The sequence below is a fragment of the Erythrolamprus reginae genome, chromosome 10 (assembly GCF_031021105.1).
Source record: "Erythrolamprus reginae isolate rEryReg1 chromosome 10, rEryReg1.hap1, whole genome shotgun sequence".
In the NCBI taxonomy this organism is placed as follows: domain Eukaryota; kingdom Metazoa; phylum Chordata; class Lepidosauria; order Squamata; family Dipsadidae; genus Erythrolamprus; species Erythrolamprus reginae.
The window spans coordinates 14,132,441-14,149,712 of record NC_091959.1 but is presented as its reverse complement, the minus strand read 5'-3'; the positions used below and the strand labels follow the sequence as shown (position 1 = coordinate 14,149,712).

Below are 17,272 nucleotides of genomic sequence, written 5' to 3'. Positions count from 1 at the left end.
CACTCTAGTTAATAAGAATTTAACTTGATAATATTGTTTTCTGTTTAAGGTCTGCATTTGTTTACTTAATGGAACATTTATACCAGGCCAATCAGATGACTGTCAAAATTGAATTCATAATACAATTGGACATCATAATATTGCAGTGTGAAAGAAAACAGATGGTAGCCATCATCCTTAGCAGGCACTTAAACTGCCAAAAGTTTGGTTTAAAAAGATTCATATTTGATTCAGCACATAATTTTTATCATGTCGGTAACTTATTACAACACACCTGTGAAATTATACCTGGTCCTCACTGCAAATATTCCTAACCATTTAGAGCGGATATGTAAAGTCAAATTACCATATTTTTCAGATTATAAGACACACTTACACACACACACACACACACCAAAGAGGGTGGAAATATTGGTGTGTCTTATGCACCGGATACAGCCATTTTTTGGCTTCTCTAAGCCCCACCCTGCTCATCCCATTTTTGTGAAAAATGGGCCCGTTTTTCATAAAAACTGGGCATGCAAGAGGTTGTGGGAGACCTGCAGAGTTCTCCTGGCGGCTGGGGACCATTTTTTGCAACAACAGTGTTTTTTTGCTAAAAATAAAAATGAAAGTTTTTGCCTTCCCCAACCCACAGGAGCACTTTGCAGGCCTTCCAAATCCTTTGTGTGCCCTGAAAAATGGGATGTCCAGAGGATTTGAGAGGCCTGTAGAGCAGCAGTCCCCAAACTACGGCCCGCGGGCCACACGCGGCCCACTGAGGCCATTTATCTGGCCCGTGGGTCTTTTCCAAGGCCGCACTAGAAAAGCAGTGAGAACGTCCCCCTCGATCTCATCTCACCCGAGGTAAAGTAAGGCTTGCTGAAACCCGGGCTGGGCACAACACACACACATACACGCACAAACCCGCCTCCTCTTCCTCTTTGAGTTGCTAGCTCCCGTTTTCTGAATGGGGATTGAATGGGAGTCTGGGGTCGGAGAGTGGAGGCTTGTCGGGCGAGTCCTCCGCGGGGAGAGAAGAGGGAGGGTGAAAGAGGGAAAAGAGAGAGAGAGAAGTGGAGAGAAAGAAAGAGAAGGGAAAGAAGGGAAAAAGAGTGAGGGAAAGAGAAGTGGAGAGGAAGGGAGGAGGGGGGGAAGGGAGGGAAGGAAGGGGGAGAAAGAGAGGAAGAGAGAGAGGGAGAGAGGGAGGGAGGGACAGAGGAAGAGAGATAGCAAGAGAGAGTGAGAAAGACAGAGAGAGCAAAAGACAGAAAGAAAGCAAGAGAGAGAGAGAGAAAGAAAGCAAGAGAGAGAGAAAGAAAGCAAGAGAGAGAGAAAGAGAGCGAGAGAGACAAAGAAATAAGGTATGTGCAGTGTGCATAGGAATCTGTTCATTGTTTTTTTTATAGTCCGGCCCTCCAACAGTCCGAGGGACAGTAAACTGCCCCCCTGTGTAAAAAGTTTGGGGACCCCTGCTGTAGAGCTTCTGTGGGCTGGGGAGTGCAAAACCTTTCATTTTCTTACCTCTTTGAAATTTTGATGCTTCTTACACACTGGTGCGTCTTATAGTCTGAAAAATACAGTATAACCGCCTTCTACCTTATAGTTCCCAGCAACTGGTAAGATCCCACAGAGCTGGTCTCCAGGTCCCATCAGCTAAACAGTGTCAGCTGGTGGGCCGCGGGGAAGGGCCTTCTCTGGCTGCCCCGGCTCTCTGGAACCAACTGCCCCCGACATCCGGACTGCCCCCACTCTATTGGCCTTCCAGAAAGCGTTGAAGACCTGACTTTTCCAGCAGGCTTGGAGCCGTTGATCTCGCAATTCTCGCAAATGGCATAGAGTTGGGGGAAAGATCAAAAGCAACATGAGAACATATTATTTTACTGAAAGAGTAGTAGATGCTTGGAACAAACTTCCAGCAGACGTGGTAGATAAATCCACAGTAACTGAATTTAAACATGCCTGGGATAAACATATATCCACCCTAAGATAAAATACAGGAAATAGTATAAGGGCAGACTAGATGGGCCATGAGGTCTTTTTCTGCCGTCAGACTTCTATGTTTCTATGTAAATTTCTATGAAATTTCATAGAAATTGGCATAGAAATAAAACAAACAAACAAACAAGCAGGCTTTAAAACTATTGATACTAGTTCTTAAGAAAAGTGGAAGACAAAACATGCCATACCAAATAGAAATATTTTAGTAACTAAATGATTATCTTCACTGTTGAGATAAAATGTCCCTTTTCTTCCTATAAACTAATGAGGAACTTTTGTGTTTTGTTAGCACCAATATCTCCAGACAGTGGTTATTCATCAGCTCATGCGGAAGCCACCTATGAAGAAGACTGGGAAGTCTTTGATCCGTACGTGCCTATACTCAGCTGTGTGTGTGTGTGTGTGAAAATAAATGAAAATATTTATGATAATGAATTCAGTTGGTGCCTGCTGGCAGAACAGTAGCTAGGATTGGCCCTCTGTAAAACCAAAAGAGGGAGAAATAGCATACTTGAAGAACCCTAAATCTGGGGGGGGGGGGGAACCAAATACAGTAGTACCACATGATACGAACCCCTCGTCTTACAAACAACCCGAGATACGAACCCGGGGTTCAGAAATTGTTTGCCTCTTCTTACGAACTTTTTTCTTCTTACGAACCCGCCGCCGAGAAGCCCCGCCGCCCGGCTGTTGTCTTTTAAAACAGCCGGGGGGATTCCCAGCGTCCTCCTGAACCCGAACGCCAAACCCAAACTTCCGGGTTCGGCGTTCGGGAGGCGGCCGAGAAGCCCCCCGGCTGTTTTAAAAGGTGACAGCCGGGCGGCGGGGCTTCTCAGCGGCCTCCCGAACCCAAACTTTTGCCCAACTTCCAGGTTCAGGGTTCGGGAGGCCGCTGAGAAGCCCCGCCGCCCGGCTGTCACCTTTTAAAACAGCCAGGGGGTTTCTCGGCCGCCTCCCGAACGCCGAACCCGGAAGTTCGGGTTTGGCGTTCGGGTTCAGGAGGACGCTGAGAAGCCCCCCCCCAGCTGTTTTAAAAGGGGACAGCCGGGCGGCAGCGGTTTTTTGCGGGGGGGTTTTTCGTTGCACGGATTAATTGATTTTACATTGTTTCCTATGGGAAACAATGTTTCGTCTTACGAACCTCCCCCGGGAACCAATTAGGTTCGTAAGACGAGGTATTACTGTATTCACAAGGGAAGTGTGAAGTTTCCAAAAGACGCCCTAATTAATTCAAGATCCAAAGTCCTACGCCCCCTCCCCCTTACTCATTGGTCATGTCATAAATCACGTTCTCCAATAAATCATTTTGGCGGTTGTGAATGCCATACCCGCCACACCCCTCCTGACTCCGGTAGCCGAGGTCACAATCGACAAAAGAAACATTTGTGGAATGTAGTTTCAGTTAGGGCAGTCAGCTCCTCCATCCAACTCTCCCCCCTCCATGTCATGGCAACTTGAGATCTTTACAAGTGGACAGGAAGAATCATGAAAAAGGAGTGTTGGTCTAGGACTATGATGGGGAACTTATGGCATTTCAGACGTTGCCCTAAGTCAGCTCCATCACATATGTGCACGATGGGCAGCTGATTTTCAGCCTTGGGAAAGGCCGTTTTGGTACCTTGAAGCCTTGGAGTGCGAAAAAAAACAACACTCAACAGACAGACCGGAAGTTAGGAAAATACACGTTTGGTTTGCCATTTTGCTGTTCTTTGCAGTCCGGGTCTTCGGGGAAGCTTTCATGAACCCTCCGGAGCGCAAATAACAGCACAACGGGCAAACCGGAAGTCCTTTCTTCCGAACTTCCGGGTTCATTCATTCATTCATTCATTCATTCATTTGATTTTTATGCCGCCTTTCTCCTTAGACTCAGGGCGACTTACAACATGTTAGCAATAGCACTTTTTAACAGAGCCAGCCTATTGCCCCCACAATCCGGGTCCTCATTTGACCCATCTCGGAAGGATGGAAGGCTGAGTCAACCTTGAGCCGGTGATGAGATCTGAACCGCTGACCTGCAGATCTACAGTCAGCTTCAGTGGTCTGCAGTACAGCACTCTACCTGCTGCGCCACCCCGGCTCCGTTTTTTTCACGTCCCAGGCTTCAGTGAGGCCTATGCGCATGCGCAGGGAGGGAGATTATGCACATGCGTGGGGCAGCGTGAGGGTGCACGTGGGTAGGGGTGAGGGAAGGGGTTTGGGCACATGCAGGCATGCTAGCACCCCCCTGCACACCCTTTTGGCACGCGAAGCAAAAAAGGTTCTCCATCACTGGTCTAGGACTAGGCAGAATAGTTAACGTCTCGTTTCAGAAACTTAAGTTCTGAAAGCAGTTCATTCATTCATTCATTCGATTTTTATGCCGCCCTTCTCCTTAGACTCAGGGCGGCTTATAACATGTTAGCAATAGCACTTTCTAACAGAGCGAGCCTATTGCCCCCACAATCCGGGTCCTCATTTTACCCACCTCGTTAACTGTATAATTATATGACTCATTTAGTAAATCTGTGGGTAGATTTATTATTATATATGGCTTTATCCTGGTTTAAGAGTAAAGTATTCCCCGATAAATGATCAATCCATGATGTGGTTCATCTCTAGGTACTACTTCATCAAACACGTTCCACCGCTCACAGAAGAACAGCTTAATCGGAAACCTGCTCTTCCATTGAAAACCAGGAGTACACCAGAGTTCTCATTAGTTCTAGACTTGGTAAGTAAAGCGTACAGCGTTCCCTCGATTTTCGCGGGTTCGAACTTCGCGAAACGTCTATACCACGGTTTTTCAAAAATATTAATTAAAAAATACTTCGCGGTTTTTCCCTCTATACCACGGTTTTTCCCGCCCGATGACATCATATGTCATTACCAAACTTTCGTCTGCCTTTAGAAAACATTTTTTAAAATAAACTTTAATAAATGAACATGGTGAGTAATAATCTAAATGGTTGCTAAGGGGATGGGAAATGGTAATTTAGGGGTTTAAAGTGTTACGGGAAGGCTTGGGATACTGTTCATAGCCAAAAATAGTGTACAGTGATACCTCGTCTTACAAACGCCTCGTCATACAAACTTTTTGAGATACAAACCCGGGGTTTAAGATTTTTTTGCCTCTTCTTACAAACTATTTTCACCTTACAAACTCACTGGGATGCCTCACCTCAGGACTTCCGTTGCCAGCGAAGTGCCCGTTTTTGCACTGGTGGGATTCCCCTGAGGCTCCCCTCCATAGGAAACCCCACCTCCAGACTTCCGTGTTTTTGTGAAGCTGCAAGGGAATCCCAGGATCGCAAAAACGGGCGCTTCATTGGCAACGGAAGTCTGGAGGTGGGGTTTCCCAGCAAGGGGAGCCTCAGTGAAATTGCAGCATCGCAAAAACGCAGAGATCCGGAGGTGGGGTTTCGAGGACTTCAGTGTCTTTGCGATGCTGTGTTTTCACTGATGCTCCCTTCACTGGGAACCCCCACCTCTGGACTTCCGTTGCCAGCAAAGCGCTCGTTTTTGTGATGCTGGGATTCCCCTGCTGGGATTCCCCTGCAGCATCGCAAAAACACAGAAGTCCAGAGATGGGGTTTCCCATGGAGGGGAGCCTCAGGGCAATACCAGCAGCACAAAAACGGGCGCTTTGGCTGGCAAAAGGGGTGAATTTTGGGCTTGCACGCATTGATCGCTTTTCCATTGATTCCTATGGGAAACATTGTTTCGTCTTACAAACTTTTCACCTTAAGAACCTCGTCCCGGAACCAATTTTTTTTTTTTAATAATAAATTTTTATTGGTTTTTTAATAGTTTACATACAACAGACATATAACAGTGCACAGTGCATGTGCCCATCACCTAACAACAACACCCCCCCATCACCCCCACCACCCATACAAGAGGATTCAAAGAAATTTAATTGTTTATCTATTATTCCTTGGCTCTATCTTGTTCTAGTATTACTAAAAGAGTGATTGCAATTTATTTTTCATATTTACATCACAGATTCTACTTAACATATAATCTTTTACCTTGTTCCATCGCACCATCAGCTTCTCCAATTTATTCTTATCAAAATTATTTAATCTTATTTCCATAATTTCAAAATGTATGTGATCCACCATATACCAGTACCAATTTTGTAATGTCCATTTTGTAGAATCTTTCCATCCTAATACCATCACCGCTTGAGCACTTTCCAGTGCTGCGGTTTTAATTTCCTTAAATACTCCTAATTCTCTATATTTGATTAAAATTGCTATTTCTTTTGTAATAATCCAGTTAATGTTTAACATTTTATTAATTTCATTCTGGATTACATTCCAGAATTTCTGAATTTCTGCACACTCCCAGATCATATGCATAAAAATTCCTTTTTTTTGGCATCCATGCCAACATATGCCCTTCTCTTTCCCCTGGAAGTGTGCAATTTGTGCAGGTGTATAGTACCATTTATGTAAGATTTTTCTTCTCATCTCTCTAACTCTCGTATTTTTAATCTTGTATATATTTTCTATTATTTCTTTCATTTCTCTTTCATCTATTTGTAAATCATCCTGCCAATATCTTGTTAAACTTTTTGTTACTTCTTCTTCCATTTGTAATAGCATTCTATATATACTACCGGCTTGTGCTTTACTTTCATTTATCTTTTGTAAGACAAGGTATCACTGTATTTACTTCCGCATCTCTACTTCGTGGAAATTCGACTTTCGCGGGCGGTCTCGGAATGCATCCCCCGCAAAAATCGAGAGAACACTGTATTTGTGGTTCCTTGCTTCACTTTTAAGGGAAAGGTATTCTCTCTTTGAATTTGTAGATTATAGGGCTCTTTCGGAGAAGGCGTTCTTTTCTGTCCCTCTGCTAAATTGACTCATTTTTAAAAACTATTTGTAGGATGAAACACTAGTCCACTGCAGTCTCAATGAACTGGAGGATGCTGCACTCACGTTTCCAGTCCTTTTCCAGGATGTCATCTACCAGGTAATCCAAGTCATGTTAAGGTGAAGAGGCTCCTATGAAATTACAGGAAAAACATTATGTATTTGAAATCTTTTTGCTCTCCTAAAAGGTTGGTAATTTTAGCGGCATTGGTTATACTCTATGGCAGTAATTCTCAACCTTTTTTGAGCCACGGCACATTTTTTACATTTACAAAACCCTGGGGCACATGGGGGGGGGGGGGCTAAAAAAAGTTTGGACAAATTTTTTTTCTCTCTTTCTCCCTTTTGCTCTATTTCTCTCTCCCTCCTTTCTCTCCCTTCTTTTTTCTCTCTCTCTCCATCCCTCTTCCTTTCTCTCTTCCTTCCTTCTTCTTTTTTGCTCTCTTTCTCCCTCCCTCCCTCCCTCTGTCTTTCTCCCACCTTCCCTCACTCTCTTTCTCTCTCTCTTTTTCTTTCTCTTGCTCTCTCCCTTGCTTTCTTTCTCTCTTGTTCTCTCTCTCTTTCTTTCTTTTTCTCTCTCTTTCTTTCTTTCTCTCTTTCTTTCTTTCTCTCTTGTTTTCTTTTTTCTCTCTTGCTTTTTCTTTCTCTCTCTTGCTTTCTCTCTCTCGTTTTCTTTCTCTCTCTCTTGCTTTCTTTCTCTCTCTCTCTCTTGTTTTCTTTCTCTCTCTGAGCTTTGCGGCACACCTGACCACGTCTCACGGCACACTAGTGTGCCGTGGCACACTGGTTGAAAAACACTGCTCTATGGAATATTGTTAAGCAAACCATCAGATCTTAGAAGAGTCGTGACATATGGATTACTACTTTTGACACTTTCCATATAATTCCATTGTAAAACTGTCAAGCTAGAAGTATTCCTCTTAAGCAGCTTTGCTCCTTGCCAGGAGGTGACGTCTAAATCTATATGGTTATTTAGTCAAACAAGAGCCTGCTGCAGACCTAGATGCATAGGGGGAAGTAGGATGCTTGGCTGCATAGCTAGAGGTATAACAAGCAGGAAGAGGGAGATTGTGATCCCCTTATATAGAGCGCTGGTGAGACCACATTTGGAGTGCTGTGTTCAGTTCTGGAGACCTCACCTACAAAAAGATATTGACAAAATTGAACGGGTCCAAAGACGGGCTACAGGAATGGTGGAAGGTCTTAAGCATAAAACGTATCAGGAAAGACTTAATGAACTCAATCTGTATAGTCTGGAGGACAGAAGGAAAAGGGGGGACATGATCGAAACATTTAAATATGTCGAAAGGGTTAAATAAGGTTCAGGAGGGAAGTGTTTTTAATAGGAAAGTGAACACAAGAACAAGGGGACACAATCTGAAGTTAGTTGGGGGAAAGATAAAAAGCAACGTGAGAAAATATTATTTTACTGAAAGAGTAGTAGATCCTTGGAACAAACTTCCAGCAGAAGTGGTTGGTAAATCCACAGTAACTGAATTTAAACATGCCTGGGATAAACATATACCCATCCTAAGATAAAATACAGAAAATGGTATAAGGGCAGACTAGATGGACCATGAGGTCTTTTTCTGCCGTCAGACTTCTATGTTTCTATGTATCTAAGTCTGCCTTGGGAAGGACGTGCTTTTAGAAGTAGATCCAGTCCTTCATTCCTAGTTAGGTGCTGTTATGTGGCCAGAGTTGCTTAGTTGATGAAGACAGCCAGATTGCTAGCTGTTGGTTGTTGGGCTTCACAACATACTCTTGGCTCTCATCTATGGCACATTCAACAATTCTGCCAGTGAAGAACAGGGGAAGGAGGAGGAGGTGTGTTCCAGCAACTTCCAAAGATGCTGCACTGACCCCAGCTGTTGTTCCCAGGTCCGTATCCCTACCTGGGAGTAGCAACAGCTTCCCTCCATGTAGTTCGCACGATATTGGACCCCTCTGTAGTAACTTTGGAGAATGACATCAGGCATCTTAAACGGACACTTGTCCAGGTATTTTAACCCTGATTTTAAAACTTGTCTTTTGTCTTTTGTTTTATTTACAATCCTTCAAACTCTCGAAACTTAAAATGAGATCTTTCAAAATACAGTGATACTTCGTCTTACAAACGCCTCGTCATACAAACTTTTTGAGATACAAACCCGGGTTTTAAGATATTTTTGCCTCTTCTTACAAACTATTTTCACCTTACAAACCCACCGCCACCGCTGGGATGCCCTGCCTCCGGACTTCCGTTGCCAGTGAAGCACCCATTTTTGCGCTGCTGGGATTGCCCTGAGGCTCCCCTCCATGGGAAACCCCACCTCCGGACTTCTGTGTTTTTGTGATGCTGCAGGGGAATCCCAGCAGCACAAAAACAGGCGCTTTGCTGGCAACGGGGTTTCCCAGCGAGGGGAGCCTGAGTGAAATCACAGCATTGCAAAAACACAGGTTTGGAGGTGGGATTTCGAGGACTTCAGTGGTTTTGCGCTGCTGCGATTTCACTGATGCTCCCTCCAGACTTCCGTTGCCAGCGAAGCGCTTGTTTTTGTGATGCTGGGATTCCCCTGCTGGGATTCCCCTGCAGCATTGCAAAAACACAGAAGTCCAGAGCTGGGGTTTCCCATGGAGGAGAGCCTCAAGGGAATCCCAGCTGCGCAAAAACGGCTGCTTCGACTGGCAAAAGGGGTGAATTTTGGGCTTGCACGCATTAATCGCTTTTCCATTGATTCCTATGGGAAACATTGTTTGGTTTTACAAACTTTTCACCTTAAGAACCTCGTCCCGGAACCAATTAAGTTTGTAAGACGAGGTATCACTGTACACACAAATGTGGGGGTTTTATTTAATCGTCTCTCTGATGATGACAGTAGTCAGAATCCTCTGACTACACACCGAGTCTTCAGAGAGGGGCGGCATACAAATCTAATAAATAATAATAATAATAATAATTGATCTATTATGCCCCAAAGAAAAATTTCTGGTTTTAGTTTTAGACCAAGAATGTAATAAAAAAGAAGATTTCTATTTGATCCAACACATAATTACCGCCACGAGAATCACAATTGCACAGAACTGGAAAAAAGAGGACACACCAACCGAAAGAGAAACTATTAAGAAAATATACGACTGTGCAGAAATGGACAGACTCACTCAAAAACTTAAAAACAAAGAGGAGTCAACATACTATGAAATTTGGGGAAAATTCTATGATTGGGTAACAAAAAGAAAAAAGATAAAATGTAAACTAAATACAGGTTAATATATAGAAAATTAAAAAAAAAGATTGATAGTGGCCAAATACAAAACTCTGAAAACCTTTACCGGATCTTTATCAACCTCTTCTTCAATCCAATCGGACCTTAATTCAAGTGTAGATCAGAAAAAATATTGGAAAAACCGCGGCCACCATATGCCGCACAATGTTTAATCAAAGAAATTTAGAACTGTTAGAAACAGTTCACTGGGGGGTGTGGGTGAAGGAAGAGTGAGAAGGTAATAATTCATTTAGACAGAACGTTTAAAATTTACTTTTTGGCATTGATGTATTTATTTTGGTATTGATATACATGCTGAAATGATAGAGTTCACCTGAACAGAATAACTATATGAGATAAATATAATAACGGTATAGCGAATACTATATGTCGATATAATGATGCAAAGTATGATGTACCTGCTCTTCCCTCTTTTTATATTTTTGTAAATACAATAAAAACTACTTATAAAATAATAATAATAATAATAATAATAATAATAATAATAATAATAATAATAATAATTGTGTGGTGCAGCCAGTACGGCTGGGATCGGGGCTCCGGGAGTGGAAATGGAGATGTGCACACACCTCTCTCTCTCTCCTCCCTTGTTTTGATCTCTAATATGCCTTTTAGAATGGTTATGAAGGCCAAAGGCCAAAGCTGGTAAATGAGATGTATGTACAGTAACTATTGCTTAATATGACTGACTGACACCAACAAAGAGAATATTTGTAGCTGACGGTTGACACGAAGGTCCTTGTTGCTCTCTGAACTTGGTTGTTTTCTTCCAGGCATCATCAGTGTTGGTAAGTGGTTATCTACCACATCTGCTGGAAGTTTGTTCCAAGGATCTACTACTATTTTACTGAAATAGTAGTAGATCCTTGGAACAAACTTCCAGCAGACGTGGTAGATAAATCCACAGTAACTGAATTTAAACATGCCTGGGATAAACATATATCCATCCTAAGATAAAATACAGGAAATAGTATAAGGGCAGACTAGATGGACCATGAGGTCTTTTTCTGCCGTCAGACTTCTATGTTTCTAAGGAATGAGGCTTGCTCTCAATTTATATTTCTGTGGCTTGCCCTGTCGGTGTCTCAGAAGTTCTTGGGTTGGGTCATTTACTGTTACCTTGTTTGACAAATCCTTGATTTGGGTATTGTTTGCTTCTTGATGTTAATCTAGTTTCCTCTGAGTTTTTGATCGTTGCTGGGGAGGCGTTTCAGTCTTTTTGTTCCCTTTCGGGCTTATTAATTGTCCCATTTGCAAAGTCTACAATCAAGAATCAAATCAAAGAATAGAATGGAATGCAATAGAAATAAGGAGTTGGAAGAGACCTTGGAGGTCTTCTAGTCCAACCCCCTGCTCAGGTAGGAAGCCTTACACCATTTCAGTGAAATGGTTGTCCAATCTCTTGGACAAAACTTCAGAAGAGAAGGATTTAGGGGTAGTGATTTCTGACAGTCTCAAAATGGGTGAGCAGTGTGGTCGGGCAGTAAGAAAAGCAAGTAGGATGCTTGGCTGCATAGCTAGAGGTATAACAAGCAGGAAGAGGGAGATTGTGATCCCCTTATATAGAGCGCTGGTGAGACCCCATTTGGAATACTGTGTTCAGTTCTGGAGACCTCACCTACGAAAAGATATTGACAAAATTGAACGGGTCCAAAGACGGGCTACAAGAATGGTGGAAGGTCTTAAGCATAAAACCTATCAGGAAAGACTTCATGAACTCAATCTGTATAGTCTGGAGCAGTGTTTCCCAACCTTTTTTGAGCCGCGGCACATTATTCATATTTTCAAAATCCCGGGGAACACTGAAAGGGGGGGGCGGGGCGGGGGGGGGGGGGCTAAAGAAAAGTTTGGACAAAAAAACCCCTCTCTCTTCCTCCCTTTCGCTCTATTTCTCCCTCTTTCTCTTTTCCTTCCTTCCCTTCTTTCTCTCTCTCCATCCCTCTTTCTTTCTTTCTCTCTTTTTTGCTCTCTTTCTCTCCCCTCCTTCCCTTCCTCTATGTCTTTCTCTCTCCTTTGCTCTCTCTCTCTCTCTGTCTCTCTTGCTATCTCTTTCTTGCTTTTCTCTCTCTCTTGCTCTCTCTCTCTCTTTCACTGTCTTGCTATATGTCTCTTTCTTTCTCTTTGCCTCTCTTGCTATCTCTCTTTCTTTCTCTTTCTCTCTTTCTCTCTCTCTGTCTCTCTTGCTATGTCTCTCTTTCTTTCTCTTTCTCTCTCTCTCTGTGCCTCTCTTGCTAAGTCTCTCTTTTTCTCTTGCTATGTCTCTCTTTCTTTTTCTCTCTCTCTGCCTCTCTTGCTATGTCTCTCTTTCTCTGCCTCTCTTTCTTGCTCTGTCTCTCTCTCTCTGCCTCTCTTGCTATGTCTCTCTTTCTCTCTCTCTTTCTCTCTGTCTCTTTCTCTGCCTCTTCTTTCTTGCTCTGTCTCTTTCTCTGCCTCTCTTGCTATGTCTCTCTTTCTTTCTCTCTCTCTCTGCCTCTCTTATATGTCTCTCTTTCTCTCTCTCTCTCTCAGCTGACTGCAAGCGGGAGCCCTGACGGCGGCAGCTGGACGTGCTGCTGGACACCGTATATGCCAGGCCCGCAGCGCCAGCATGTACGACGTCTAGCAGCACGTCCAACCGCCACCGTCAGGGCTCCCGCTTGCAGTCAGCTGAGAGAGAGAGAGAGAGCGCTCCCTCTCGCCGCCGCCATCTCCCCACGACTGCCTGCGGCCACTGCGGCCGCCCCCGCCCCCCGCTCCCATCGCCAGTGCCCTCCCGCCGGGCCACAAAGGAAACTTGCCGTCGACGCAGGAGAAGCTCCAGCTGGGCGGGGCGCTGCCGGTACTTCCTCTTGGGGCTCCCGCTCGCAGCTGTCAACCGGCTCCTGCTCGATGCCGCGGTTTTCGGCGCTCTCCTGCTGGGTCCCAAAGAAGGAAGGCGGGAAAAAGGCGCGAAGAACGGAGCTCTCCTTCTTCCTGCCTTCCTTCTTTGGCGCCCAGCAGGAGAGCGCCGAAAACCGCGGCATCGAGCAGGAGGCGGGGGACAGCTGCGAGCGGGAGCCCCAGGACGGAAGTACCGGCAGCGCCCGCCCAGCTGGAGCTTAGCGGCACACCTGGCCATGTCTCGCGGCACACCGGTGTGCCGCGGCACACCGGTTGGGAAACGCTGGTCTGGAGGACAGAAGGAAAAGGGGGGACATGATCGAAACATTTAAATATGTCAAAGGGTTAAATAAGGTCCAGGAGGGAAGTGTTTTTAATAGGGAAGTGAACACAAGAAGAAGGGGACACAATCTGAAGTTAGTTGGGGGAAAGATCAAAAGCAACGTGAGGAAATATTATTTCACTGAAAGAGTAGTAGATCCTTGGAACAAACTTCCAGCAGACGTGGTTGGTAAATCCACCGTAACTGAATGTAAACATGCCTGGGATAAACATATATCCATCCTAAGATAAAATACTGTACAGGAAATAGTATAAGGGCAGACTAGATGGACCATGAGGTCTTTTCTGCCGTCAGACTTCTATGTTTCTATGTTTCCAGTTTTGGAGCATTCACAACTTCTGGAGGCAAGTTGATTAACTGTTCTAATTGTCAGGCAATTTCTCCTTAGTTCTAGGTTGCTTCTCTCCTTAATTATTTTCCATATATTGCTTCTTGTCCTGTCCTCGGCACTTTGAAGAATAGGTAGACTCCTTGTTTCGCCTTACGAACTTTTCGCCTTACGAACCTCCTCCCGGAACCAATTAAGTTCGTAAGACGAGGCATTACTGTACGTCTGTACATCATATCAGCACACTTGATTGAAAACCAACCCTGGATCTTTCCTGTGGTTTCAGCATAATTAAAATTAGTAATCACCCCCTTTCCCCAGTGTCATTGGTCACATCACCCAATTAGATTAATTGGCGGGCTCCTCTTCTCCCTTTTCCTCCGTCACCTAGGAGATGGCCTTAGTTTTCACGAGATAGTTCAATATTCTGTCTGTTAGTGCATCCCAACCTCTCACCTACACCTCCAATGCAGTGTGGCCATAAGGGACCAGAAAAATGGCCGCTATCACGTTCAGTTCAGTGTTGACATTGGCTTTTTTGGCAGCTGCAGCACACAATATTTAAGTGATTGTCCACTAGGACCCCAAGATCCCTCTCACAGTTACTACCATTGAGTGAGGTACCAAATATCCTGTACCTGTGCGCTTGGTTTTTCTTGCCTAAATGTAGAACCTTGCTTTTTTCACCATTGAATTTCATTTTGTTAGATAGAGCCCAATGTTCAAGTCTGATCCTTCTGGATCTTGAGAGCCTATCTTCTGGAGTGTGGGCTGTTCTTGCCAGCTTGGTGTCGTCATTTCATGAGTTTCCCATCTACCGTATTTCCCTGAAAATAAGACACTGTCTTATATTAATTTTTGCTCCAAAAGTTGTGCTACGTCTTATTTTCGGGGGGTGCCTTATATTTCTCAAATAAGACAAATTCACAGGCAGAAAAGCTGACACACTGATTACGGTACGGTACCTGTCAGTATGGCACCCACACACACGAACGACGGCACTTATATGGTACAACAGTATACAGTGATCCCCCGCTCGTTGCGAGGGTTCCGTTCCAGGACCCCCCGCAACGAGCGGGTTTTCGCGAAGTAGCGCTGCGGAAGTAAAAACACCATCTGCAGCTTCCGGCCACCAGAGGAACTACAGTCTACGCACTGTAGTGGAGACTGTAATGGCGGTGAGACAGCAGCAGACTGTGTCTGCTGTACTGGACGGTACAAAGCGATGGAAGGGGCCAGCAGGGGACGCCACATTATTACAGTACCGCTATGAACAGCTTTGAATGGTACCGTATGTTTTTCCACCGTACCGTATGTAAACTTGACTACGCCTTATTTTCGGGGGGTGCCTTATATTAGCAAATTCTGCAAAACCTCTGACATGCCTTACTTTCGGGGTACGTCTAATTTTGGGGGAAACAGGGTATCCTCTCGTCCAAGTCATTAATGAATGAAGAGTGCTGGGCATAAAATAGGGCCTTCAGGTGCATATCTCCCTCCATGTATATGCAGTTCCATTGAGGGCTACACATTGAGTGTGGTTACTGGTCAACTAGTGTTGAATCCACCATGAATTAATGTTCAGTTCAGATGAAAGTTGCTTTTTGCACTTTATAATTAAATACAGTAGTACCTCTAGATATGAGCTGCTCCACATGCGAGTATTCCAAGATACGAGCCACGAGGGGAGAGAAATTTCTTTTCGAGACCCGAGCTCAAATTCAGGATACGAGCCGAGTGTCCACTAGGTGGCGCAATAATCCTTGCTTCTGGTTATCTCGGAGGGGAAAAACAAAGTCTAAAGCCATTTGTTCCAGATACGAGTTGTTCGACATACAAGCTCCCTTCTGGAACGAATTAAACTCATATCTAGAGGTACTACTGTATAGGTAATCCTTATCACCACGATTGAATACTTCACGATTACTAAGTGAGATATTTGTTAAGGAGTTTTGCCCTGTTTTACGACCTTTCTTGCTGCTGTTGTTAAGTGAACCACCGTAGTCAACATGGTAGTAACCACATTGTTAAGTGGTATCTGGCTTCCCTGTTGACTTTGCTTGTCAGAAGGTCACAAAAGGTGACCCCGAGACATTACCACAGTCATAAATATGAACCAGTTTGATCACATGATTATGAGGCTGCTGCAAAGATCATAACTGAAAAATGGTCATGTCATATTTTTTCATGGGCTTTGTAACTGAACCAGTCATTAGACGAACTGCTGTAAGTTGAGTACTACCTATAATGCCACTTTTATTCTTTGGACCAGTTGGGTTAATTTACTGACATACTTGGCAGAGGTCTTTGTGATGAGATACTGATCTGTTCCTGTTCTCTGTTGGTGGGGACACTTTGCAAAACAAAGTTTCTAAGTGCTTTAGCCAGTTTTTGCTCAGCATTTCACCAAAACAGAATTGGTCTTTTGTGCTTTCTTAAACATGGCCTTCTTCTGTAGGTGCTTGTCAAGGAGAAAGAGTCTTCACAGCCAATGCAGACTGACCTTTTATTTGTATTTATTGTGTGAGTGGTGCAAGCGCGCAAAATAGTCACAGGACCTTTTTATCAGAGGTATAACAAGCAGGAAGAGGGAGATTGTGATTCCCTTATTTAGAGCGCTGGTGAGACCTCATTTGGAGTACTGTGTTCAGTTCTGGAGACCTCACCTACAAAAAGATATTGACAAAATTGAACGGGTCCAAAGAGGGGCTACAAGAATGGTGGAAGGTCTTAAGCATAAAACGTATCAGGAAAGACTTCATGAACTCAATCTGTATAGTCTGGAGGACAGAAGGAAAAGGGGGGACATGATCGAAACATTTAAATATGTCAAAGGGTTAAATAAGGTTCAGGAGGGAAGTGTTTTTAATAGGGAAGTGAACACAAGAAGAAGGGGACACAATCTGAAGTTAGTTGGGGGAAAGATAAAAAGCAACATGAGAAAATATTATTTTACTGAAAGAGTAGTAGATCCTTGGAACAAACCTCCAGCAGACGTGGTTGGTAAATCCACAGTAACTGAATTTAAACATGCCTGGGATAAACATATATCCATCCTAAGATAAAATCCAGGAAATAGTATAAGGGCAGACTAGATGGACCATGAGGTCTTTTTCTGCCGTCAGTCTTCTATGTTTCTATCATGATTTCAACATCTGATGAATATTTCTCTTAAACTATGTCTTTGCTGGTGACTTTATGGTGGAAAAGGTAGACAAAAAAAAGTGTTAACCTCATAAATTAATTCAACTGAATTTTGAGCATTGTACTTTTCAAAATTCTTTTTAGTGATGGAAAAAGCTTTTCCTGGGAATTCTGCATTGCATAAAATGTTGTTTCTGATAAAACTGACTTGTCGGATACGTCCTTGTGAGCGAACTAATCAGTCTGATAAAAGTTCTGACTGAAAAAGAATCTTAAATCTCAAAAGTTTGCATTTATAAAAGATTATCTCTGTTGCGTTCTAATAAACCGAATGTTCAAAGCCAAAAGGCCACTTTCAAAGATATTATAGCTATATCTTTCTACCAATATACTATACTTTTTCATAGATTCTTAAAAATTAAAATAACAAATAATGCTAATATATTAAACTGTGTGTCATCCTCTGTAATTTCTGAAGTCTCTGCCATTTGAA

At 43.6% G+C, this 17,272-nt stretch overlaps 1 protein-coding gene across 1 annotated transcript in view; it reads left to right on the top strand.

Moving 5' to 3' along the window:
- Positions 1–17,272, top strand: part of CTDSPL2 (CTD small phosphatase like 2) — a 50,262-nt gene that overhangs the window by 25,900 nt on the left and 7,090 nt on the right. Inside the window, exons 7-9 of the mRNA XM_070763028.1 lie at positions 2,270–2,348; positions 4,579–4,690; positions 6,853–6,939. Coding sequence (XP_070619129.1) covers positions 2,270–2,348; positions 4,579–4,690; positions 6,853–6,939 — 278 coding nt within the window. The remainder of the gene's footprint in view (positions 1–2,269; positions 2,349–4,578; positions 4,691–6,852; positions 6,940–17,272) is intronic.